Here is a 26,662-nt window from a genome sequence, read left to right on the forward strand (position 1 = left end):
TCAATATTATGATCCCTTTCGGTGGTGTGAATTTCCTAGCGGTTGTGAGCTCTTGTGTTGATACGTTACACACTTATATCAATAAAGAATAGCTAATCTGCTTCAAAATGATTTACTCTGATTCAAGAAACTTCTTGAATTATGTTTGTTTTGATCTTCTTTAATGGTATTCACCAATGTTGTTTTTTTTTTTTGTTTTTTTTCTTTCTTCTTTTCCTTCATTTTGTTTCGTGATGTGGCACTACCAAGTGCCTTTTAGAAGAAAAAAAAAAAATATTTTTCCTGGTTTTGGCCTGTCATAACTCAAGTGACACAATAACGTTGAAAACTGTAATAATCTGCAGGCTGTCAAAATTCAAACTATAAAATCTACATAACGGATACAACAGAGGTACCATCTTGGAACCTAGTTCTAAACACTCGGTTAGCATTGGTAAACATCCCTTCCTTCAAAGAAACAACGATGAATTGTGATCCTTTAAATCTTGTTTTAATCAAGTGACCAATGTTTTGAGTATGTGAAAGATCTAACGCTGCATCAACTTCATCTAAGATGTACATTGGTGCTGGATTAAACTGAAGCAATGCCATGATTAAAGACAACGCAATAAGCGATCTTTGACCACCGGACAACTCCAACAAACTATTTTTCCAAACTGGTCCTAACTTGACTTTCACTTCGAGTCCTTCTGTAACATCCATCATATTCACGGGGACTAACTTTGCAAACGAACCAGGTAACAAATCAGCAAAGATTTGACCAAAGTCCTCAGACACTTTCTGATAGGTACCATTTAAGGCTTTTCTAATCTCACCATTCAATTTTTCAATCGTAGACTCAATCTTATTCTTGTCCTTTTCAATGGTCTTAATCTTTAATTTCAATGACGCTTCTCGTTTCTCATTCTCCTCAATCATACTTATCACATTAACATTCACCTTACGCCTCATGGTTTGGAATTTCTCTTCTAATTGAACCAATTGCTCTTTTGCTTCATCGAAATTCAAATTCCTGTGTTCTGAAACTTCATGATCAACTGCACGCATATCCAACACCCACTCATGATCATTCATAATCTGGTCTAACCTCTTCCTCAAGTCGGTTGTTGCATTACGCGACTTTTCTAACTCAAAGTTGATACTTTTGATTTTAACCTTCAAGTTTTCAGCTCTTTTCGTTTTAGAAGCTATCACTTTTGTCAACTCATTAAGCTCTTCGTCAAGTCCAGCCAAACTTGCTTTTTCTTCCTCAACTTGTGCCTTGACAATAGCTAGCTCCCGTTCCAAAGTTACTTGGTCGTGCTCATCTTGACTGTCCTTCAGCTTAAGATCATTTATATTCTTCTCTGTGTTTGAAAGTTGAGTCTCAATGTCCTTCAACTCCGTCTGCTGTTGCTCGGTTTCCCATTGTAGGACTTGGAAATTTTCAGTTTGAAGTGCCATCTCTTTCTGCTTTTTGTCTAAAATCAGTTTCAGCTCTTTTATTTCATGCTTCAATTGGGAAATCTTACCACCCTTATCACTGTTGAACTCCTGCATATCCTTTTCAATTTGTTTAATCTCCTTCTCAAATTGTACACAATCACTCTCCAATTGTTCTATCTCCTTTGTCAAACTTTCAATCTGTTGCTTTCTCTCCTCATTTGACCTCAAAAACGATGAAGCTTGATTATTTTCAAGCTTTCTCTGAAGCAATGACAATTCGTACTTTTTCATTTCAATCTCCTTTCGCATACCACTCGTTGCTTTCATACCTCTCTCCCAATTGTCAATATCTTCCTTGATTTGATACAACTCATCATCAACCACGTTCAACTGCTTAAGAACCTTGTTGTAATCCTTTAACGCGAGCAACAATGCAGTATTGTTCCTCCGCGAACCACCAGAGATGTTTCCTTCAGGGTCATATGTATCACCCTCAACCGTTATTGATCTAGTCCTAACTTGAGGGTCAAAAGTAACCTTCTTTGCAGCATCAGGGTCAGCACAGATAAACGTTGTACCAAATACATATTGCATAGCTTTATGGATTTCTTTATCATAATCAATCAAGTTTAGTGCCAATTCAACTTTTCCAGGTGCAATCTGCTGAGCGCGTTCAACAACAGCAGCCCCCAACACATTCGGATTAATTTTGTCCAACGGAATCATAGTGACTCTTTTTCTTAAACGACCACGTTCTAACAATTGTGATGCAACCTCACTTGTCTTAACCACCACATTATACAACCTTCCACCCGCACACGTTTGCAATGCAATGGCCTTGTCAGATGAAGATTCAGGTAAATCAAACAACTGAGCAACAACACCTTGGACTAAACTATCGTCAAAGTTTGGATACGGCCTCTCATAGTAAAAATCAAGGCCCCGTAAATTCTGTTTCATATAGTTCAACTCTCTTATTAATTTATCTTGACGGGACTTGAGTTCAGCTTCTCTCTGTCGTATTTGGTCTATGTTGATAGTGGTAGAGCCAGTGGATTTAGCCAACTCAGTTTCCTTGTCCTCAATCTCTCGTTCAATGCTTTTAACATTTACCATAAACCTGTCGTACTCTTCCTTTGCTTTTGCTAGCTTTGGTTCATCTGCTTTCAACCCCTGCGTAAGATGTTCAATCTTTAATTTGTTTTGTTCGATTTGGTTCAACGACGAGCTGTGTTTATTCTTGACTTCGCTAAGTTGAGATGCGTATCCAGTTGACACCCCACCTTTGGAAGATAGACCAGTACTTAGTCCCGCTAACAATTCCTGTTTTCTTTCAAATTGTTCCTTCAACAATGCTAGTTCTCTTTTTGAAGCTTCGTGTTTGTTCTCGTGCTCCTTAAAGGACAATTCACTCTCTTTCAATGTGTTTTCGAGCTCCTGTCGTCTTTGTATCAACAGTTCCAACTTGTCCTTTTCATTTGTCAATTCTTCAGCAATTAAGCCTCGTTTCGTTCTCAATCTTTCTAACTCATTAGCCATTTTGGATTCTTGATGCTCCATCTCATTGATTTTCCCATTTTTCTTCATATTTGCCTCTCTTGCCTCTCTCACTTGTTGCAAATCTTGATTCAAATTGCTTATCTCATGAGTCAACTTGTCCACCTCTAAATGCAATTCAGCAATCTTGTTTTCATGTTGTGCAGTGAACTCAGAGTTATTTGTAAACAACTGGGTAAGCTTGGAATATTCAAATGCAGTCACAACACGCCTATGCTTTTCCAAAGCTGTCTCTGTGTTTTTAAATTCAATATAAACACGCTTGTCGTTTCTGAATTTCTCAAATTTTGGCTCAATCTCCTCCGTCAACAACGTCTTGATCTCCTTAAGCTTAGAGTCCTTCTTCGCCATCACTTTTTTGGCTTTGCCTTTCTTCTCCTCAAAAGTTCTAGTCCCCGCTGCTTCTTCAATCAATGACAATATCTCACTCGGCCTCATATTCAAAACCTTTGTGATCTTACCTTGCATGATAAGAAAATTAGGATTATTAATATTCAACTGCACGGATTGGAAAAGACTGAGGACTGTTTGTTGCTGTGCTTTATGTCCATTGATTAAATATTTCGACGTTCCACCTAAAATGATCTGTCTTGTTACACTAATAGTAGTGCAAGTCTCAAACCCAATGGGCGATTTGGAAATCTCAGAGTTGTTAAATACAATTGTAACACTGGCCTTGGTCACACCAGCTTGTCCCCTTTTGTAAATCAAATCTTGCAAGTTGGATGCTCTGACTGTTTGCATGGAAGATATACCAAGAACAAAACAAATCGCGTCAAGAATGTTTGATTTCCCGGAACCGTTCAAACCAGTAATGGCATTGAACAGGGCATCCCATCCAGATATCACAGTACGTGTGGCATATGACTTGAATCCATCGATGATAAGCTCCTCTACCTTCATTGTTGACTTGGGAGAAGAATGATCTATGGTTGATTTGTTTACATTTTTCCGTAGCACAAAATTTTGTGCGCGATTTCAAAAGCTCATCTGAGATTGCAAAGGCCAGAACCAGGATCAATGTTACACTATAATAATGCAGCATGTGTCATGGCTAAGGGAGTGAGTCGAACGAGGTATCTACATAATTGTGCTTGCTTGAGGCGGCGCTATGTGGAGTATAAACTGTCATTAAGCGACAAGAAAGGAACCCAAGAAAAGGATGATAAAGTTGGTCATAAGATTCCATCACTGAAAAGGTATACCCCATCTTGGAAAAGCACCAATACATCCTCTGGAGAAGCCAAAACCTCGAAGTTTCAAAAGAGCTACAAGAAAACACAAGGCGACAAATTTAACAGCAATGGGACAAGCAAATTTGCAAAATCAGATCAAGAACCCAAGGATCCAAGCGAGGTTGACTTTAGTTCACTTAAATCGTTCATACAAAAGGGGCAAGAGCTTGCTCGTGCAGATGGTCCAAATGAAGAACAGAAATCAAATGTCGAACCAAAACCAGCACAATCCAACCCCGCCATTGATTTCACCAAACTTGCTGGTATAATCAAGTCAAAGAAGAAATATTTTGATATTGAACAACCAGATTTTAACTTGGATCGACCAAACAAAGAAATCCTAGCGAGTATTAGAAGTCGGTCAGAACTTTCCAAAAAACTTCAATATAGAGACCCATCAAATCTTTGGAAGGGCAAGGTAGCAAAGTTTAATGAATTGAAAAGTTTCTTTAAACAGTTACCAAAAAGGGTCAAGATAAACGGCAGCATCATGAACGACCCTGTTCGTGTGGGTGATTTAGTCACTTTTGGTACTGAAAGTCTTCGTTTATACATTGTGGCTGAAACTCCTAAATCTTTTGACTCAAGGGTTGCTACGTTCCTTTCTGATAAAGGTGAAATTGTGTTTTCTAGCTTTTCAAATATAAGTTACCGAATTCCACAAGCAATACCTGAAAAGTATATTGAAATTATACAGAACTTTGTTTGTGAGGAGCAGAAATATTTAGATAATCCACCTGTGGGGATTCCAGATTTAAATTTTACAAGGTCCACAAAGTCGTTACCTTTGGAGATGCAAAAGGGGCGTGAGACGGATGGCTCTCACGAATTGGAAGGAGAGGTTTCTGAGTACGATTCAAATGATCTCGTTATATCCCAAGCTTCATCCCAGTTGTTGACGAATTCAAATGTTCAGACGTATATCATACCCAATGCTGCTCGAGAATTATATCACAGTGCCTTGACTGAGATATCAAATACAGCATTTCGTAAAGTTCATGATACAAATATGAAGTTGGAGGGATTGCATAGGATGTTACAGAACGATGAGACTGGAGAAATTAATGCCCCTCGGTCTATCTCAATCTTTGAGATTTTGGCCAAATTGAATACCAAACACGAGACTGGCAGGTTGATGCATGTGGCATGCTTGGGAACACTCCCAGGCCAACTGATAAATTATGACTCAAGAGATTTTCCAGCTGGTGACTACTTGTCTGTTCTATTTGCGTTGAAAAAACAGAGTCGATTATGGACGGTCCAAAGAGACAAGGCATCATTTTCTCCTACAAAGGTTATCATATGGCCTTTAGCACAAGTTTCCCACGAAGACCGTGTCATTGAAGCTTTAAAAGGGAAGAAGTTGGAGCAAATTGCACAGTACTGTGTTGGAAAACTAGTTGGTAAAGCAAATACGGAGGAACCGCTATTGTACAACTCAGTTGTGTGCATGTTGAAGGAGTACGTCAATGGCAAGTTTGAGAATGATCCGTTGGTATCAACGACAATTGTATCGTTGTTGCGGAGGATGGATAAACTACTTGAAGCTGAGGGGGAAATGATTCCTGATGACTTGTACAAGTTTGAATATTCATTTGGTAAAGCTTACGATTTGTTGACCAGATTGAATGAGGGTGTCAATATTAATCCTGTTAGATGGTCAGCCGAATCCAATCTACCAGGGGAAGGCATCTCTGTTAAAGCAGATTTGCAGGAATCGTATTTTCAATATTTTGACAAAGTATATGAGCTCCCTGAAAAGGACGATATTGCTCAAAGGACTATAGCAGAAAACTTGTACCAGGAAGATCCTTTAAAAGAGATGCGTGTTGATATGAGGGAAGTACCCGTATACTGTATCGACGACCCTACTGCTCACGAGATTGATGATGGGATCTCTATACATGAAGAAGGTGATAAGTATGTGGTTTCAATCCACATAGCGGAGCCAAGCTCATATATTAAACCAGATTCTGTGGTTGGCAGTATTGCTTTTGAGAAGTCGTCAACCACTTACCTCCCCGAAGCCGTGTTTCCCATGTTGCCTCAAATTGTATCAAAACTCGCCGGATTAGGCAAAGATTCAGTGGATACAAGAACGTTTGTTGTGCAGTATAGCTTGAAGAAAAGTGATGTGGATGGTTATATAAGTGGAAAGCTTAAGGACAGCCAGTACTCTCCAGAAGTCTCCCTTTTGAGCAAAATTGAAAAGGATGTGTACGATAGTAGTGAGGTCAAGTTTGCCGTTGCCAAGAGGTTCCGTCAAGGTTTCACCTATGAGGCTGTGAATAATTTGCTACAAGATGATGACAATATCAGCAAGTATCGGGAAAGTTCAGTGTCAGGAGATGCCGATTTCGACAATTTGATTAAGTTGCAACACATTTCATCCATCCTATGGGGCATTAGAGAATCAAACAATGCGTACACAAGTGGTCAGAATAAGAAACTAACTGTTGGTCCATATCTGGGAACTTTTGATGGAAGCAAAGAAGGCACCTATAAACTCCGTCTTCCAAATAGTGATCAGCAAATTGCAATTTCTCCGGAAAGCACAAACTATGTATCAACTCAACTAGTTACAGAAAACATGATAATTGCTAATCATTTGACAGCCAAGTTTGCCGCTGACAAGGGTATCCAGATATTGTACAGAACCTTAGACCCTAAATTTAATCAAGAATTGCTAGAGGAGTACAAACGACTCATCCAGAGTGAAAGCATGGACATTAATCAAGAAACATTACTAAACCTTTATGCATTCTTGACAAGAGGAATCATTTCAGACAAGCCAGATAAACATTTCATGATGGGACTAAACATGTACACAAACATTTCTTCCCCATTACGAAGATTCATTGATATGATCAACCAATGGAAGTTTCAAGATTACTTCCTTGGAAGAACGACAGTTTCCGATGATTGCATTGGAGGAATCGTATCGAGATTGAATGCTAGAAATGATATTGTTAGGGGATTGCAAAGACAGTCTATAACATTTTGGCAGTTGCTCTTTTTGAAGATTTTTAATGAGCAAAATGATGGCAACTTGGCCGAGAAATTGGGGTTGAAATTGTCACTTCGATCAAACCCTAAAAAGGGAATGACAGTGGCTGTAAACTTGCAAACTTTTTCAAGTGTCAATGCCCACGTTGAAGTTAGTCAAGAATTATTAGAGGATGTGGAATCGGGTGAACTAACAGTGGGTGGTTTCTTCAACAATTCAAAGTTGCATTTGAAAAAGATTGATGTGATTGAGAACCAATTGGTGTTTGAATATAAATGATAGAAAGGACTTGTATATAAACTACATTGTAAATAGAATTGTGGATATATAAAACTGTATTTCTGAGAGGTATCATCTATATAGATCTAAGCCCACTTACCAATGAATGCCATAGCAAATGCACCCAAGCTCAAGTAAAAGTAAGCAAACAACAACTTTCTGACCGGCTTATCTTTAAAATCACCAGAATACATAAAGTCAAATGCCATCAATTCGGCAATACTATTGTAAATCAAGATTCCCGCACATGTAGCATCAAAAGTACCCGTGGTGATCAATGAAGTTCGTGATCCTGCTGGGTATGTCTCACGAACAACCAAACCCATTCCACATGCAAAAGGGGTGGTTAAGCTATAAGCAAGTGACATGACCCATGGGACATATCTTTTCCCTGCCGGCCATTGAGTGGTTGCAAATCTTGTACCGAGACCCAAGCCTTCGAAAAGCTGGTGAAAGCCGATGGCAATGTACAATGTGACAAATTCATCTCCGGCGATAGCTAATGATAAACCAACAAAGATTGAATGTAAAACTATACCACATTCCAACACCACACAGTTTAAAATTTGTTGATACAAGCTTTCAAGCTTGGAAAGATTACGTTCATTGACTTCAACATCAGATGACTTTCTCGATAAGTTTGATTCCTGCTCCTCTTCAATGGGTTCACAAGCTCGGCAAATTGTAGTTGACGGTTCTCCAGTAACAGATTCAAATCCAATTGGAATTTGACAATGTTTCTCACTGTCCATTCGCTCTTTAGCTTTGTTTGTCAACTTGTAATGAGCAACAATATCAAAAAAGAAGATGAAGAACACCGCAATCAAAGCTATTCCTTCAGCAAACGGGTAATCTGTAAATGGCGGGCCTAGACATTTGTTGCTTAACGCTTCCGCTGCTTCAGCCATCAAGTGGATAAACCCAGTAGCTATGATAACTCCACTTCCAAAGTATCTTATTCCATTGAATATCCATTCGGGAATCATAAACTTCTTTGAGTAAGCGGCAATCAATGGTGCAAAAGAGCCAACAGCTGAAAGCACAAATAAAACAGGTACGGCTGAGATTCTTGCAGCAAAATGTTTGCCGTTGTAAAAATTGCCTTCAAGGCAAGTATCGTATGTAGTTTGTCTTGTAACTAAGTCAATCATGTTTGGTATTTGGTTACCATGAATTGGTTTTTAAAGAAGCTCATTGTATGATGAGTTGAGAAGAATGTAAGGGGGGGATTCGGGTGAGCTTTATAGAATTGTCAGACCGGTAACATTGTATAAAAGAAATTCAAAAGAAATGGAGTGAGTCAAGATACCATGGGGCAATTGGCTATTGATGCATTAGATACGGGCTTGACTATGCAACAAGCAGCAATGTTATATCATGTCATTGACCGTTGAATGTTTTCCCTTTTCTTTTTCCAATTTAAAAATAATATCTCAGGTGAGAGTACTCGAAACACTTCATCAAAAGTCATTCCTTAATGTAAGGTTATGCCATATGAAAATTGGGTTGTTAATCTTAAACCACAAAAGAAAAAGATTGACTTGAATTTCTTTTGTTCAATTACGAGATCAGTCCATAGAAAGTGCTAGTTCCAAGCTTTTACCAAAAATCCTCTTATTATATTACCCAAATAAACTCTATTTTCCTCTATACAAAAGCTAAGCCCATCTTCCAATAAGTGCCATAGCAAAAGCACCCAAACTTAAATAGAAAAATGCAATTATTATCTTCCTGGTCGGCGTATTTTTGAAATCACCAGAGTACATGAAATCAAATGCCATTAATTCAGCAATACTGTTGTAAATCAAGATTCCTCCACAAGCGGCATCAAACACTCCTGTAGTTATTAACGCTGTTGTTGATCCTGGAGCATAGCTTCGACGAACCCCCAATCCAATAGCGGCAGCAACTGGTGTTGTTAAGCTGTACGCAAGTGACATGACCCAAGGAACAAATCTCTTCGTCTTTGGCCATTGAGTTGTTGCAAATCTGGTACCAAGACCCAAGCCCTCGAAAAATTGATGGAACGCGATTGCAATGTAAAGGGAGATGAAATCATCTCCAGCTATGGTTAATGATAACCCCACAAAGACCGAATGAAAAACAATACCGCATTCTAGAACAATACAGTTTAAAATCTTTTGATATATGCTTTCGAGAGTAGACATATCTCGCGTTTCTTGTTCCTTAATTTCAGTAGACCCAACTGTATGCTTGGACATACTTGATGCCTGCTCTATGTCTCCCGTACGTTGATCATCCCTTTTGCCAACTGCCCAAAACTCCAACAGAGGGTCGTCTTGGCTCCCACTTCCCTCTGCTAATGCCTTAGTTTTGGCATGTAATCTCCGATGAGCAAAAAGATCAAACGTAAACATGAAAAACACCCCCATTAATGCAATACCTTCAGCAAATGGATATTCAGTAAACGGAGCACCCAAGCATTCCTTGCTTAAGTTTTGAGCTGCCTCCGCTAACAAGTGTATGAAACCTGTCGCTATAATGACACCACTACCAAAATACTTGATCGCATCGAATACACAAGGCGGTACTCTAAATATAGTCGAATATGCTGCCAATAATGGTGTGAATGCTCCTAATGCCGAAACCACAAATAGTACCGGAACTGATGAAACTCTGGCTGTCCAGTACTTACCATTATATGGGTTATCACTGAGGCAAGCATCTGTGGTTTCTTGTCGAATAAATATTGTATCCATGGTTGACTTTACCTCAGTGGGTTGACCAAAACTTGTGATTAGATGTGTGGTTGCCTGTCTTAATGAGGCAACTTTGCAAATCAACAAACCAAGATAAGCGATATGTCTGATTGTTAAATACTTTTTTTATTATTTCATCTTGAGCTGTTAACTAATTACTGTATGGGGAAGATAGCTCATTGCGCCATGTTTTGTGAGTTTATTGTTGTGATTTTTCTTGGTAAAGTTATGCAAAATGGTTGGTAATTCTTGGCTTTCTCACTTTATGTCCAACTGTGCCCCTCTAAAAGAAACAGTAGAAAACAGCTTGTCTTGGTTTTGTGAATAGAAAGTGTGGTAGTTTAGTGTATAATCAGACGTACAGGACACGCATTGAATGGATGATCCCGGAACATCAACTACTAATTTCAACGACTCTTCATTGGCTTCCTTTTAAATTGCGCAGAGCATAAGCATAAGACTTGGCTCATTTGAGAAACATAGTCCCCCGCCTCCGCTCACCCGTTATCTAAGCCAGTAGATCCCGCAATATGACCCATATCTGTTAATTTGAGATGTCGTTGTCTAAGTTGAGAACAAATACGGTTGTATCGGATGAGTAGTTCTCTTCTGTTCCTTCTACTCAAAGCGCAAAATTTTTACTCTTTTGATTTGCTCACAAAAGAAGACACTGTGCAGAAAAAAAAAACAAAACACACACATCACATCACATTAGACTCAGAGAGACAATTTACACCACTTCATTAACCATGGATCAAGAAGAAGAGATAGAGAGATATGCATCACATCAACTTCAAAACTCATTCTTATCCACTATTGATCATCTTCCATGCGACATTGTACGATCACTTTGGTTGATCCAATCATGTAACATCAAGATTGATAAACTCGAGCAGGAATTGCATACATTACTACAGAAATATCAAACTGATCAACAGCATACACTATTGCAGGATGAGATTAGCCGAGTATATGAGCTCAAGCACTGTATACGGCATTTGTATAATGAGACGATCCAAGAAGGTAAAACACTAAACAATCAATTAATTATTCACAAGCTCCATTTACAAGATGAAGTAACGCAGTTGAAAATGATTAGGGATAAACTGAGTAGCGATGGTGTTTCAAAGGATGCTGATGATGAAAAAGAAGCCCAGAACCAGCTTCGTAAACAGTTGAAACAACATTACAAGGAACATCCCTTGGTGTCACAAGTTGAAGCGGTTGAACAACAGAAACATTGGCAGAAACGAATGGAGAAGGAGATGGAGAAAGAAAAGGAAAAGAGTAAGAATAAAGGTGTTGGATCAGCTAAGTCGGGAATTAAGTTGGTGTTGAAGATTCCGAAACAGGATAGAGTTTTGAAACCTAAAGGTAAGAATGTGGTGAAGAAGAGCAGTGATGGTGGCCAGTCAAAGTCAAAAGGTGTAGCAACAAGGGGAGTGAATGTGGTTCCAAAGAGAAAGGAAAAGAGACCCATTCGAAAAGAAATGGAAGTAATACCGCTGGCGGATTACCAAGTTGAAGATGATGAGGACGATGAGAATAAAACGTATTGTTTCTGCCACCAGCCATCTCTTGGCGATATGATTGCTTGTGATAATGAGACTTCGTGCCCCAATGGTGAATGGTTTCATTATAAATGTGTTGGGCTACTAAATCGAGTTGAGGCTTTAAAGTATACAACTGGTAAAATACCATGGTATTGTTCTGAAGGGTGTCGGCAAATAGGTGAAGCTGCAAGGGCAAAACAGCAAGAGATGAAGAAACGCAAAAGAAGACGCAAGTGGTAAAAAGAAGAGGAAGTGGTAAAATCAATGTACAAGGAAATTCTTCTTTTTTTCTCTATACAGTTAATAGCTCTAACATACCATTAATCTCATTAGCTTCTTTACATTTCGCAATCTCCTGTTCAACTTTTCTTAAAAGAGCACCAAAACTCTCTTCCAAAACCACACTTTTATCAATCATTGCACCATACATCTCCAAAACGACAGCGATATAATCACTAATAAGATTAAACGATCTCACATCTTCAATGTTTTTAGTAAACCATTGCAACATCGGCACCAATGAGATTTCATCTCGTTCATACAAGGCGATTCTCATTTTACCTCTAGTTTTCAATTCATTTAAAATGGTAATGGTGTGTTCTTTAGGTAATCCGGGAGCAAATGCACTATCCAACGCCTCACTCCATTTGAAATTGTTTAAATATTTTTCAAATTGTTTCAATTTTTTAGTTTGAGTAGAAGGACCACTTGTGTTTGAAACAATTTCGTATTCTTCTTCTCCTTTATAATCTCTCCCTTTCATCATACGTGCATATGCATTACTCGTTTCTTGCTTGACTCCTTGTTTGATTTTAGGTTCAGTTGATTTGGTACGTATGGAGATTAACCCTGATGTTAAACCAGCTACGAAATGTTTATAATTTGATGGTGATACTCCACATGTCAAAACCCCACCACTACCAAACTTCCAACCAAATTTGACATCCCAGTTCGTTGTATTGTAATCAAACACTTTAACATGGCCATCCAAGGATCCAATTAATACCCCTTTTTCCTTTGTATCGTATAAACATGTAGTTGATTTCGTAAAATTGTTCAATTGATGAATTTGTGAGTTCCTCGTCAAATCCCAAATTTTGGCATGGGGGCCACCAGCACTCACAATTGTACTTGAATTAATAGCAAGCACATCTTCGACAGGGTACTCTTGATTGAATTTGGCCACTGCACCCGATGGATCTCTAGTATCAAACAATCGTACATTGCCATCATAACATCCTGTAATTATCATATTTGAATCCCCAGGAACGAAATTCACACTTCTTATATAATCACCATGATTCAGTTCATCAAATGTTTGAATTGGACCTTGTGAAGTTTGAGAAATATCCCATACTCGTAAAATCCGATCATCTGACCCCGTAATCAAATTCGATCCAACAGTGGGGTGGAATTTAGAAACATGAGTAGGATGCAGTGATGGGTTTAAACTTACCAACAAGTTACGTGGTTGATAACTATCGTAAATTGATACAAGTCCACTAGCATCAGATGCACAAAGTAATTTCCCATCGTATCGGAAATTACACGAGTAAACGACATCTTTAAATCGGGAAAAAGTCTTGATTATTTGTCTAGTCTTTGATGAAAATAGTTGGATTCTCGTTGATGAAACAACGGCAAAATCATATGGTGATGTAGGATTGAATTCAATGTGATTGATGGCATGGTTTTCTTTGATTAATTGGGGACTTATGTAGCTTCGCCAGTACCTTTGTTCAGGAGTGGTTTGTGATGCCAATGTTGGATTTCGTACCTGTGGTATACCTTGTCTTGCAGATGACATGGGGGGATGTATTTGGTTTATGGGGATATTATCGTAATTGATGTAGTTGGTTATAATGGTCTTTCTCTGCGTCTGAATTTTTTTTTTTTTTTTTCTGCGAAGAGAAGACCTTCACGTGATGATTGTTCACGTGATATACTTTGAGAAACGATATGAAACTTCTTGCAACAGTTACCACTCCCGAAAGAAACCACACTGTCTATGAGAAAGAAGTTGATGAAATGAGGAATATGCGAAGTTGAGCTTTTTTTTATCAAGTTTGTCTAGCTTGATGCTATTTACGTTTTTTTTTTTCTATCTAAGAATTTTGCATCAATTTTGATGACAATAATAGTAACCTCAAGAGAAGGGTATGTCAATAGCATCCCTACGTCATCATACTCCCATATCTCTACTACGCAAATACTAAGAGACACTCCCCATTACGAGAAGAAAAGACAGTGCTACACAACACAAAATATGCAAAGACCCAACAAAAAATTTGTAGAAAATGTCAACATCCCATCAATCAATTTGTTAATAAATCTTTTGCATACATACTGTCAGGTACACACTTGTGCAGAGCAGTATTCTTATTTGCCTTCTTGTAGTGAGAATAGGCAGAAGCTTGCATTAAGTTATTGTATTTTTGAAGTTAGAGTTGTTGGCACAAGTGCAGTTACCTAAAAGAGAATACAGTTAATACAATAAGTTGAAAGTCTTAATAAAATATTATTAATAAAGATATATACGGGGGACGCGAAAATTTTCTTTTTCTTTTTTTTTTGCCAAAGTATTGAGGTACAAAAAAAGTGAACAAGTCAAACGTGTGTGAGAGCTAAAAGTAAATTAGTAGTAACCAGGGCGGTCTTCTGCATATTTCTTTTTTGTTTGAGGTTCGGGGTTGTAGGGCAATAACAAAACTAAATTGGTGGACCACAAAGACAGAGTAAGTGAAGAGAAAGAATCACAAACAACAATGAGATTTTGTAGATCGTATGATTTACATCTCCCTTAAAAGTTGAGAAGATACTGCACCCCAATCAGGACTAAATGTACACCCACATCTTTTACTTATAATTACTAAGCCGACGATATTTGCTCCAAACGAGTGGCTTTTAAGGGGAACTTCTCTAATTTTAATGTCATTGCTACTACATTTTTGTTTGTGTCAATTCACAAGATTGACTGGTGATTAGTTTGAAAGCAAGGACTAAAATTGAAGTAGAGATCAAGGCTGGATGGGGTGTGAGATTACTTGAGAGTAAGTGTATTCAGATGAGGTTGTTTTCTTATATTATATGTCGTCTCAAGTAAGGTACACAAATGCTATTATTATTATTATTATTATTATTTGTTATGTATTGGTATTGGTATTGTTTACTGTTTGATTGTCTATTGTTTTATGATCCAAAGGGAAGAATGAGGGTTTTTTTAAACAAAGAAAACCCAACAAAGAGAAGAAGAAGAAGAAGAAGAAGAAGAGTGTGCGTTCCTTGTTAAGTACAATAATAGTGGTTAGTATCAACTCAAATAGGAATAATCCACTTTCACTTAGGTTTGAAGACTGCTTAATGTTTTGCATTGTAAAATCAAGACTTTTTGACAAGTAATAGACAAGAGAAAAATCATAAAAAAATATTATATTTTCTTCTTTCCACTTCAACATTTATTATATAGACAATACAAACAACATAGTAACTTGACACGTAGTCCACTAAATAAAACAGCTATTGTATACTATTACTCACTCAACCCAACAATTTGCTCATTCGTTTGGATCCCTCTCTTACAAAAGTTTGTCTCAAAACTTTTGTGTCTCTCATTCTCTCATATTCTCATCCGCCTCAAACAAACAGAAAATAAAATAAAAAAAAAATAAAAATAATAAAAATATAAAATATAAAATATAAAAACAGAAAGAAAGAAAAAAAAAAAACAGAGAAAGAGAAGAAAAATAGCAACAACAAAAAATATATATTAACAACACACTCTAATCAATAAACAAACTAATAGAATATAACAACAGCAGAGTATAACATATTAGTAATAAAACAATGATGGATGATCAGTCAAATAAAGAGGAACCATTACAACAACAGTTTGGTAAACTAAATCTAAATAATAAGGAAGCAGACTCCAGCAGTCTATCAGTATCATCATCCATTTCCACAACATCATCAGCATCTACACCTTCTACAGCTCAACCACAACCACCAGTAACTTCACCACCTATGGCTCCCTCAGTGCACACTCCATTGAGTAGTGATATCCAAGCAAGACTCTTGGCTTTTCAGCAAAAACGATCAAAACCAGCATCAGAGCCAATGAATGTTTATAAGCAACACAATGCAACAGCACCCAATATATCAACTCCAGCACCACAACACAATACTCATCATCAATCACTCGCACCACCACCGGTACCCCCACCACATGCAACTGAGTTCAAAAGTGACTCAAAATTGGAAACATTGTCTCACCTGGAACAAGAATTGGTTGACAATTTATCAAAAGTTCCCAATAATAATAGCCACAGCAGCAATATTAATGACTCTAATAAGAGCACAATAAACTCCATAACTGCAAATTCTCCACAATTGAATGTACCTACTGAGAATCCACCAGTGCAGCAATCACAAGAGCAAGAAGTAAAGACACCCGATCATGGTTCTCTCCTGTCTCCAACTTTTAAACCTCAAATGCATATGCCAAAGAAACCATCTTTATCGCAAAGACGAGGTATGAAACTAAATACTAGTGCTTTCCCGTTTGGTAGCCCACCGGTTGCATCATCAGAATCACCACCGTCAGCAGCAATGTCTCCTACTTCACTTGACGCAACCGTCAACCTTGACTCTGCGATAGAAAAGACACCAGAAACAGAATATCCACCATCGACAAGGGAAGTATCTGGTCCAGCTGATTCCGCAGCACATCCTAATCGTACACCTGCTTCTTCATCTTCATCCAACAATTCAGCACCATTTGCAAGTGCAATAAACTCTAAATTGGGTACACCAAATGAATTATCAAGACGTTTATCAGAGCGGAAAAAGAAACCAAACTTTAAGCTTAATTTGGACTCGCCAGGAAGCAATATTCCTTCAAGAAGTAGTAGTTTGGGCAAATCCAACTCATCAGCACCATCTAGTGACAATAGTCCACAACAACGTGATAAAGAACCTCAATTGCAAGGACTTTTTGCCAACTACTCAAAATATATCGACATCAAGTCAGGACAATTGAATTTTGCCGGCAAGGCTTCATTGCATTCAAAGGGAATAAATTTTTCATCTGGATCTTCATTTCATATATCATTGGATGAATTTGAATATTTGGAAGAATTGGGGAGAGGTAATTACGGATCTGTTTCCAAAGTCTTGCATAAACCTACTGGAGTTTTAATGGCAATGAAGGAAGTTCGACTAGAATTGGATGAAACGAAATTCACTCAAATTTTGATGGAGTTGGATATCTTGCATAAATGTGATTCACCATTCATTGTTGATTTCTATGGTGCGTTTTTCGTTGAAGGTGCAGTTTACATGTGTATTGAATATATGGATGGTGGATCGCTTGACCAGATTTTCGGTAATGATATTGGAGTTGAAGATGAAAGTGAATTGGCATACATTACCGAATCAGTGATTCGTGGATTGAAAGAACTTAAAGATGAACATAATATTATTCATCGTGACGTGAAGCCAACTAATATATTGGTCAATTCTCAAGGTAAAGTGAAACTTTGTGATTTTGGAGTGTCTGGAAACTTGGTGGCATCAATGGCAAAAACAAACATTGGGTGTCAATCATACATGGCACCAGAAAGAATCAAGACTTTGAAACCGGATGAAGCTACCTATTCAGTACAATCAGATGTATGGTCATTAGGGTTAACGATTTTGGAATTGGCTGTAGGTCATTATCCCTACCCAGCAGAAACGTATGATAATATTTTCTCACAATTGAGTGCTATTGTCGATGGTGAACCACCGAAATTGGATGCTTCTAAATTTTCCAAAGAAGCTCAATATTTTGTTAAATCATGTTTGAATAAGAACCCCGATTTGAGACCTTCTTATGCTGCGTTACTACAACATCCATGGTTGGTTAAATATAGAGATCAACCTCAACACTTGGACAAGACTGTACAAGAACGAATGCAACAATTGAAGAATGGTGGAACAACTACATCAACTCCAGTAAATCCATTATCGTCATCTACATCAGGAGCACCAGGCGCAGTATCATCATCAGCTGCTAATGCAGCCGCTGCAGCCAGACCCAAACCTACTGGCGCTGCTGCGTCGATACCTCAAAGAGCAAACAATGCCGAATCTGTTCATTCATTATTAAAGAAGAAAGTACGGGCGCCAGCTTTGCATAGAGGTGGGTTGCCTCAAGCTAACAACAAGAGTTTTTTACAAAATTGGAATAATAATAGCAATAATCAGAGCAGCAGCAATGGTGGAAAATAGTTTTTAATCACGAGGGGTTGGATGGATTTTATAGAGAGCAGTAATATATATATATATACACGTAACATTAGATGAAATTTTGTTCATTAAACCTAAAGTAAATCAAAATCTATAAACTCCTTTAAACTATCAACGCCTCATCCTTAAAGCATCTTTGACATGTATGGTCCATCCAACTCATATCCCAATTTGCCATAATAGTTTCTTACACCAACACCAGAAATGACACTAATCTTCAGCGACCCATGTTCTTCTTTGGCAATCCTGGCCGCTTCTTCCATCAACAACGTTCCAAACCCTTGATGTTGAAACTTGCGAGGATCTCTAGAATGCAAGGGAACAACTGATCCATACACGTGTAGTTCTCTCACTATTGAAGTTTGTTGTCCCGTGAATTCCTTTCTATAAGTATACTTCTTACTTGCTTTTCTTAAGCGTAATAATCCAATGAGAATATCTTGTTTGGGGTCTTCGTAGCTTAGGAACGTCTCCCAGCCTCCATTGGCATAATAATCACGACGGATAAGTTCAACTTGATCGGGTACGACTTTATGATGGACTTCCTGAATACCAACTTCACGAGTACGTACATCACGGCATGATGTACCGAAATCCTTCATTCTTGCCAAGGCCAATTCACGTAAATTACCATTCTCAACACCAGATGTGACTAACGGCATGGGAATATCTCTTTGGACACGATAGATACGGGTCCATGGTGGCACCAAGGCCAAGATTCTTGCAACTAGATCAATTAAAGCATTGGCATTGTATGATTTATACAACCCTTGTTTCCACAACTCGTATAATCCAGTACCTCTGATGACCAAAGTTGGATACAACTTCAATCCATCAGTTCTAAAATCTGGATTTTCGAAATATTCTTTAAACTGTTCCAAATCTCGCTCCATTCCAACATTGGGCAAATCAGGCATCATGTGACTCACGACTTTGTACCCTGCATCTTTAGCCACGGCAAATGTTTCACATACAGCTTTGACTGTATGACCACGATTAGTATCTCTAGCCACGTCTTCGTAAACGCTCTGTACACCAATTTCTAATCTTGTGCATCCATACTTCAACATGTCACTTAGGTGAGTCTCGGTACAGTAATCTGGTCTAGTTTCAATTGTGATACCGACACATTTCGTCTGTGATTGTTGCGAAAATTCAATGGCTTCATCGATATCTTTCCCATTGAATCCAGTTAATGCATTGTGTAATTGAGTAATGAAATTTTCACGATAATCAATCGGCAACGACATGAACGTACCACCCATGATAATATACTCGACTTTATCAATCGAGTGGCCCAACAGTCTCAACTGATCGACTCTGCCTCTAGCTTGCTCATACGGATCATACCTTGCTCTAATTGCCCTCATTGAAGTAGGTTCATATCCCGTATAAGACTGAGTCGAATACTCGAAATCAGAATCAGGTCCACCGGGACAATAAACACAAATGTTCCCCGTGTATGCAATATGAGGACATCTATGAGGCTTGCACATGACGGCAACGACAGCAATACCCGATGCTGTACGCACAGGTTTGGCTTTTAGTTTAGGTATGAGGTATTTCTTATGTTGGTCAGGTATCGAGGAGATGATGTCGGTCAACCGTGGTTGGCTTTTTAATTTATGTTTTTTGGCATAGCGAGTAATGAGACCATTCAAGTTTATATCTTTTGATGACTTGAGAGATGCGACTAGATCGAGGGAGATGTCGGCGCAGCATTGGATGAATCTTTCCTTTTCTGGGATTTGTTTTGTTTTGTTCTGTGATGGCATGGTTGAGAGCAGTAGTACTATTGTGTGTTGAAAGAATATTCTGTTTGGTTTGGATGACTGTTGCTTAAATCCTTATTGGGTCATCGGAGGGGGAGAGAGAAAGATTTAAATTTTTTTTTTTCTCACCAATGTCGTAGAAAATATTTCTTTTCCAATGACGTAAAAGTATAATTTATGACATTGAGTTTTTCACTTCTTTTTTTTTTTTTTTAATTCTTCATTTTTCAATTTTACAACAGACCATAGTTCGATCAGTCTACGTCATCACGTCTTCAACAATGCTTGGACTTAATAGACAGACGGCTATTGCTGCCTTTAGAACAAATAGACAACTAATTACCCCACTAACTCGTTTTCCCAAACAAATAGCCCACTATTCCACATCCGACTCTGATGCATCATCCCCAGCCAAAAAGAAAAAGAAAACCATGAACATTGCCAACGTTCCACTCGCATACATTGGCGTCATGTCTGACCTATACATCCCACCACGTCTCCTCAACTACTCACCTTTATCATGGCCCAAATTGATGTTGCGTCGATTACTCACGTTTGCATTCAACACCTATAATGTCATTAAATATAAACGAGAAATTGCTCAACCTTTGAAATTCAATGAATGGAAAGATAAAGCTATTGAAAACTATGTGAAAACAAACAAGATTTTTGCTCAAGCTTGTAATAATTATACATCAACTACGTCTTCCCTGCGTGATGTTTCGAAATTTATCAATTTGAAGTTGAACCAATGTTGTGGTAAACATTTAATTGATGTGTTGAATCTCCGTGCTGCTAATTTCCAAGCTGATTATAAGATTAGCTGGGACTTGAAGTCAATTGACGCTAATCCGAAAATCAGCATGTTTAGCGTCATTCCAGACCAAGATGGAATTGGATGTTTTGTTCAATTTATAATGAAGTTGAAAACTACGCAACATGTCACTGTGGTTGAGAAGGTAGGTGGTAAATTGATTCAGGATGTGGAGAGTCAATCTACTGATTACCTTGTGTATTCAATGAATCCATTCAATGGACAGATTTTGTTGGTTGGTAAGTTGTTTGAAAGTGATGATAAGCGAGGGTTGAAGCCGGAGTTGGATGCATTTGATGCTCATGCGATGCAAAAGTTTGTGTTGAAAGCAGCTGATATTTATCGTGATGCTCCTCCAAAGTAAACTCCACCTTGTAAATAGATATAAGAGAGAACAAGAGCCTAATATAGGAGGAACCGTTAAACACCTTTAATCCCTGTATATTCACAAAATATCTAAAGATTATAAAACAAGAAAACCGAAAAAAGAAAATACAATCTGTAATTTTTGAAAAAACCAACCATCCAACCCCCATTTTCTTTGATAAAAGTAAATCGCAAATGTCCCAAATTTTTTTTGATTATCCGAGCCAACTAATCATCCCATCTATTCTCCCTCACTCCATAAGAAACACATCTTCATTTGGAGTTGCTCTAGGCTTTGCTTCGAGGCCATTATCTTCCTCTTCTTCAACTTCAGTGTATCCAGTTGCTTCGAGCAAACCACGTAAACTTGGTCTATTATTCAATGTACCACTTTGTGATCTCGAATCACGTCTTTTCAACTCTTGTGGAGTTAAAATCACATCAGCTAGGGAGCCAGGTAAGAAATCTTCCTCAAATACAGCACCAGAAATGTCTTGTCTTGTAAAGGTACTGTATTGCAAGCTGTCATTCTGCTGATCACCTTCATCATCATCAAAGACTGGTGATGCTAAGGAAATGTTTTGATACAGATATTGAGAGTTGTTTGGCTTCACCGGCAAGGCAAAGTCATTGGCTTGCGAGATGGCAGTTGAACCACCCGAACTGAATGAAAAGCGAGATGTTGGTGTAGTTGCTGATGGTGTTGAAGATTGGATATTTATACCAGTTGTAGTTGACAACTGAGGAGGAGAAACTGTGGTCCTAGTAGTTGGGATTTGACCGCCCGTTGAATAAGATCTACGCACACCAAAATGCAGCAGCTGAATAGAAGGTGCGTTATTCAAGACTGTACCATCATTAAATGTAGTTGCAAAAGAATTCGAACCCAAGCTATGTGGCTGATTTTGTGAGGAAACCCTTCTATGCTGGGGAGCCCATTGTGGTTGATATTCGATAGGGTTGGCATATTGTTCAATTGGAGACCAGTTAACGTGCTCATACTTGAGAGGAGGTGATGACTGTTCTTGTTGTGTATGCTTAGTGAACCTAGCAAGACTGTCATCAGTAAGCGAGTTGAATGAAATTGGCTCCTCTTGGCGAGAAAACTGGCGTGGTAAAGCATACAGTTGCAGAAGTTGTTGTTGTTGTTGTTGTTGAGGGTATGATTGGCCAAGTTCATAAAAGGCTGGCTGTTGTATGGAGCTAGACTGTGTTGAAGGTTGCTGTTGGTTCGTGTGATAGTTACTATAATAACCACCATTTGAAACTGTGGCAGCACCAGCAGGGTGTACATCTGGTGGAGATGTGCTAGTATAACGGGAGCGCGTAGTAGTGAACCCTTCCTCTGGCCTATGGAGTCTACTATAAGCATACTCTTGTGACGTGTTGGAATTACCATTTGAAGAAGCTTGATTCATGTTGTAATTTGTAGCTTGGCCATACTTCAGCTGTTTTGTGCCGTGGCTATGACTTTGGTAGCCATTACCACTATTACCCATAATGGCCTTTGAATTAACTATAGTTCCATCAGGTAAATAATGAGCCAAAGCACACTTCATACCAAATTTACAATTTCCTCGCAAGAAATACTTACAAGGCAACCGATCAGCTGCTAATGCACCGTCAATTTCATACGAAAATGGACAAGAGTCACCAGCTTGACAATTTCCCTGTTTGAAAAACTTACAAGGAACATGACTCAAATTCTTGTTGGCGTTGGATGATGAACCATTAGTAACGGCAACTGTACCTGGTGGACCTGTGTTTGGTGGTAATTCGGCTTCTAAGGAACTAAGATCAAATGCTTGACCAAGTGGTTGGCGTGGATGCTTATCATTGTTGTTGGTACTATTTGGTGTGGCGCTGCTGCTGTTGGTGGTATGATGATGGTGATGATGATTACGATTTGGAAATCTGAAATTATTATCCTGCAGAAACAGGGGAGCCTTTGCTTGAGGCATGATTTAATAATAGGCTACTTCTGAGTTGAGTTTGAAAGTGGTATTAGCTTTAGTAGTGATATATGAGGAGTAGATGAAAGTTGACACTTTTGATATGGATTTGCTTTTTAACTCAGACAAAGTGAAGATAAAAAAAAAACCCTTATTTCCTATTATCTTATCTTTTATTTTTAAATTTTGTTCGTTGGAGGGGAGATCACAAAGATGAAAAAAAATAGAAAAAACTGTGGATTTCTTCTATAACAATAAGAAGAACAACACAGTAACATAAGTATGCATATGTATGAGTAATACTAACAGAACAAAGAGGAAGAAGAATAAAGGAAAACATTGTGACATCAAGTATTACTGTTACACTATATGCGTTATGTGCTAAGAGAAGCAAATTATCACAGTTCTAGAAAACAAACAAATAATGAGTCAGTTTTTTTCTTTTACGCAGATTACAAATTAGTATCTAGTTGTGGTGGCTCGAACTAGAACTACAGTCTTGACTTTGTCATATGATGCTTAAGCCTTTGAATCAGGCATAAATATATGTGGCTTTTTAGATGCAAAATGTGTAATGTGTAGAAGGCGAATTAGGCTTTACTGATTGCCCCATTAAGTAGGCCGTCAGACTGGTAGTTTCTCTCAAAGCATATCAGAGCTCTACAGAAGAGTCCTTTCTTCGTCAAAAACAAAAGGGGGGATTTCAGTTAAAAGAAGAAACGGTTTGTACTCAAACGTATCACAAAATTAAATTTATATAAGTATTACATAATCATATCCTATAAGTATTACGTAATTATATACTATAAGTATTACGTAATTATATACTATTAGTATTACCTAATCTAATACTACACCTTATCTTACATATAACATACATTACACAAACTCAAACCACTACATCCAAACATACATATACAATTGCACACCCCCACCAGATGCTGCATTCTATTCAAATCCTCTCACTACAAGAGAAGGGTTTCACTGTGGACTAGTCAGTATTTAAGATTAACAAACATCTTTGTAGAAAAATGTATTTCGTTGTATTATGATCTTATTGATACTACCGAGAAATTTGTTGTCTCTTGTACAAGTATGTAGGTTCTAGATTCGCATATAGACTATGCACTCGGCTCTTATTTTTTGAAACCGCTTTGATTATTCTATATGGAGATAACCTTCGCTGAACTAGAGACACACCTTCTTTTGGTCAGGGCCCCACGTGTACAAAGCAAAGGTAGAAAAGATGAATCGAGATTACCCACTACTACATATGCGCCGCTCCGTTCTTAAACAATCTCATAAAGTTTAAACGGATAGACCTTGCTGGTTTCAGACACTTATTATTAGTGCTCCTATACCTGTGGCTTAGCTTGATTTGTTATTGCTTCTCAGTTGGTTATTTTCGTCTAATCACGTTGCCATGGCAACTGATCTATGCAAAACGTCAGGGGTGGGATGGGGTCAAAAACAATAGGGGACTTATACTCGGAGTTGCACAAAAATACTCCCCTCGGACATTCGCAAAAAGTATACTTTATCCTCATTCAACTATACAAAGACAAACACCTACAACGTCCTTCCCCTAACGACGATCATTAGATCCAATACCTCTCTTACCACTAAACAAATGCTTAGGCAAAGCTGCAGTTGAATGTCTATCACCCTCACCTTGTCTAGCCATTCTATTTCTTTCTCTTCTTTGTATCTTGGCCAATCTTTCAGCTTGTGATCTCATAGCTCCATCACTAACACCATCATTCAATCTATCTGATTGTGAAGCGGCTTGTTTCTTCTTGGCTAATTTCCTAGCTTTAATACCTTGGTTCTGTCTTAATATATCAACACCGGAAGCTTTACCTTCATCGTTGGACTTTCTCTTTTTATTACCACCACCAATGGTATCACGTAACTTATCAGTATCATGACCAATGTTGTACATATGTTCTTCCAAATCACCAAATGATTTCTTGATTTGATCTCTTGGCATAATGGCTTTGTTTTTTAATGATTTCCTGTTTCTACCTTCGATAATCATCGTCTTTTGTTTATTCCTGATCCATTGGGCTTTATCTTTGATATCTTGTATTTCTTCCTCAGTCATATCCATATTAGCATCATTGACATCATCATCCGAGTCATAGAATCCTTCTTGTTCCAATCTTTCTTCTTCTTCTTCCAACGCTTGCAACTTGGCAGCAATATCTGGATCCAAATAATCATAAACATTCTTACCATCCAACAATTCAGGCATAGTGTCTTGTTTCCATTCTTCATCATCAAGAATATACTTGTCTTTTAAGTTGATATTAAAAACACCTGCACCACCATTTTCAGCTTCGTAATCTCTAGCCAATTTCCTCCTATTTGGATCGGTTGCATCGTAATTGAGCATCTCTTTGGCTCCTTCTGGTATATAAGGCAATCTTTCAACATCATCTCTCTGCTGTGGTTGTGCAACATGAATCTTATTCAATACATTATTGACTCTAGCAGTTCCTTTCAATTTTTGTTCAATTCTAGCAGTAAGCAACTTTTCACATGCTTGATTACGCACTTGCATAACATTGTCTTCTTCATAACATGAAGTATGCATGATTTCAACTCCAGGAACAGTTTTCAAAGTGTCCAACATTTCTTGTTTTTCAGCATCCAAATCTTCAACTTTAATAATATCAGACTTATTCATAACAACCATGACTGATTTATTAGCAAACAAAGGTTTAATAGAATGGAATAATTTAACTTGAGCTTCAATTGAAAATCCACACTGTTCACTCAAATCCATAAAATATAACACGCATGATCTCAAATGAGCAATAGCATATATACTTTGCATTTCAATATTATTCATTTCTTCAGTTGGACGATCCAAAATACCTGGTGTGTCAATTGCTTGGAATCTAAGATACTTGTAATCGAAATGACCCACATACAATGATTTAGTAGTGAATGCATATGGTTGAACTTCAACATCAGCCTTGGTTATACATTTTAAAAATGAAGATTTACCAACATTTGGATACCCACAAATCAACAATGTACGAGTATTTGGATCAATGCTTGGCAATCTTCCCAAATGTTGTCTAACTTGTTCCAAATAAATAAATGGATCCTTCAACTTCTTGGTAATAGTAGCCATACGACCCAAAGCGGCTCTCTTCAACTGTTTACATTGATACAATGACTGACCAAACTTCAAAAGACGCACATAATCTCTACTCACTTGTTCAATCAAAGTTTTGGCTTTCGACACAGCAGCCAATGACACCTTATAATGATTCTTTTCATACAATGTATCCATCAAATCACGATGGAAAGGGTGAACATCATTGATATTGGGGAACCCACTTAATAAATCGTTAAATTTCTCAACAAAACCTTCACCGGTGAATTTGACTTTTCTCATATAAAAAGCACGAATACGAGTGATTTTGAAACCGGGTCTAATGACTGTGGGGGTTTTCCTTTGAGTACGGTTCAATATTATATCCAACATATCGTTGGATGTTGGAACTGGCGGTATATCCTTCCATGATAACTGCATCTTTGTAGTGGAGAGCTGGAAGTAGACTTGTCCTAAAGATAAATTTACCTCTTTCTTTCTTTTTTTTTTTTTTTGTATGATGAGATGAGATTTTGAGATTTTTTTTTTTTTTTTACTTCCCTTTTCCCTCATTACTTTTGTGTTTACTAT

At 37.9% G+C, this 26,662-nt stretch overlaps 11 protein-coding genes across 11 annotated transcripts; 4 read left to right on the forward strand and 7 right to left on the reverse strand. All coding sequences in view use genetic code 12, as the record gives it.

Moving 5' to 3' along the window:
• Positions 1-369: 369 nt before the first annotated feature.
• SMC2 (condensin subunit) lies at positions 370-3,885 on the reverse strand (the record flags this gene model as incomplete). The annotated part of the gene is made up of 1 exon (XM_067689993.1): positions 370-3,885. One exon carries the CDS (start codon positions 3,883-3,885, stop codon positions 370-372), a length of 3,516 nt encoding a protein of 1,171 aa, XP_067551288.1.
• A 117-nt stretch (positions 3,886-4,002) lies between these two features.
• MSU1 (Msu1p) lies at positions 4,003-7,503 on the forward strand (the record flags this gene model as incomplete). The annotated part of the gene is made up of 1 exon (XM_067689994.1): positions 4,003-7,503. One exon carries the CDS (start codon positions 4,003-4,005, stop codon positions 7,501-7,503), a length of 3,501 nt encoding a protein of 1,166 aa, XP_067551289.1.
• An 86-nt stretch (positions 7,504-7,589) lies between these two features.
• Positions 7,590-8,654, reverse strand: I9W82_001269 (uncharacterized protein; the record flags this gene model as incomplete). Its single annotated transcript, XM_067689995.1, has 1 exon — positions 7,590-8,654. One exon carries the CDS (start codon positions 8,652-8,654, stop codon positions 7,590-7,592), a length of 1,065 nt encoding a protein of 354 aa, XP_067551290.1.
• A 507-nt stretch (positions 8,655-9,161) lies between these two features.
• Positions 9,162-10,223, reverse strand: I9W82_001270 (uncharacterized protein; the record flags this gene model as incomplete). The annotated part of the gene is made up of 1 exon (XM_067689997.1): positions 9,162-10,223. One exon carries the CDS (start codon positions 10,221-10,223, stop codon positions 9,162-9,164), a length of 1,062 nt encoding a protein of 353 aa, XP_067551291.1.
• A 749-nt stretch (positions 10,224-10,972) lies between these two features.
• On the forward strand, positions 10,973-12,016 carry I9W82_001271 (uncharacterized protein; the record flags this gene model as incomplete). Its single annotated transcript, XM_067689998.1, has 1 exon — positions 10,973-12,016. The coding sequence occupies one exon, from the start codon at positions 10,973-10,975 to the stop codon at positions 12,014-12,016; it is 1,044 nt and encodes a 347-aa protein (XP_067551292.1).
• Positions 12,017-12,068: 52 nt separating this feature from the next.
• Positions 12,069-13,583, reverse strand: UTP15 (snoRNA-binding rRNA-processing protein; the record flags this gene model as incomplete). Its single annotated transcript, XM_067689999.1, has 1 exon — positions 12,069-13,583. One exon carries the CDS (start codon positions 13,581-13,583, stop codon positions 12,069-12,071), a length of 1,515 nt encoding a protein of 504 aa, XP_067551293.1.
• Positions 13,584-15,619: 2,036 nt separating this feature from the next.
• PBS2 (mitogen-activated protein kinase kinase) lies at positions 15,620-18,043 on the forward strand (the record flags this gene model as incomplete). Its single annotated transcript, XM_067690000.1, has 1 exon — positions 15,620-18,043. One exon carries the CDS (start codon positions 15,620-15,622, stop codon positions 18,041-18,043), a length of 2,424 nt encoding a protein of 807 aa, XP_067551294.1.
• A 143-nt stretch (positions 18,044-18,186) lies between these two features.
• ELP3 (Elongator subunit) lies at positions 18,187-19,836 on the reverse strand (the record flags this gene model as incomplete). Its single annotated transcript, XM_067690001.1, has 1 exon — positions 18,187-19,836. The coding sequence occupies one exon, from the start codon at positions 19,834-19,836 to the stop codon at positions 18,187-18,189; it is 1,650 nt and encodes a 549-aa protein (XP_067551295.1).
• Positions 19,837-20,114: 278 nt separating this feature from the next.
• On the forward strand, positions 20,115-21,011 carry I9W82_001275 (uncharacterized protein; the record flags this gene model as incomplete). The annotated part of the gene is made up of 1 exon (XM_067690002.1): positions 20,115-21,011. The coding sequence occupies one exon, from the start codon at positions 20,115-20,117 to the stop codon at positions 21,009-21,011; it is 897 nt and encodes a 298-aa protein (XP_067551296.1).
• A 253-nt stretch (positions 21,012-21,264) lies between these two features.
• I9W82_001276 (uncharacterized protein) lies at positions 21,265-22,974 on the reverse strand (the record flags this gene model as incomplete). Its single annotated transcript, XM_067690003.1, has 1 exon — positions 21,265-22,974. One exon carries the CDS (start codon positions 22,972-22,974, stop codon positions 21,265-21,267), a length of 1,710 nt encoding a protein of 569 aa, XP_067551297.1.
• Positions 22,975-24,550: 1,576 nt separating this feature from the next.
• NOG1 (putative GTPase) lies at positions 24,551-26,512 on the reverse strand (the record flags this gene model as incomplete). The annotated part of the gene is made up of 1 exon (XM_067690004.1): positions 24,551-26,512. One exon carries the CDS (start codon positions 26,510-26,512, stop codon positions 24,551-24,553), a length of 1,962 nt encoding a protein of 653 aa, XP_067551298.1.
• Positions 26,513-26,662: the final 150 nt, after the last annotated feature.

Source organism: Candida metapsilosis (assembly GCF_017655625.1).
Source record: "Candida metapsilosis strain BP57 chromosome Unknown scaffold1, whole genome shotgun sequence".
NCBI classification, from domain to species: Eukaryota; Fungi; Ascomycota; class Pichiomycetes; order Serinales; family Debaryomycetaceae; genus Lodderomyces; species Lodderomyces metapsilosis.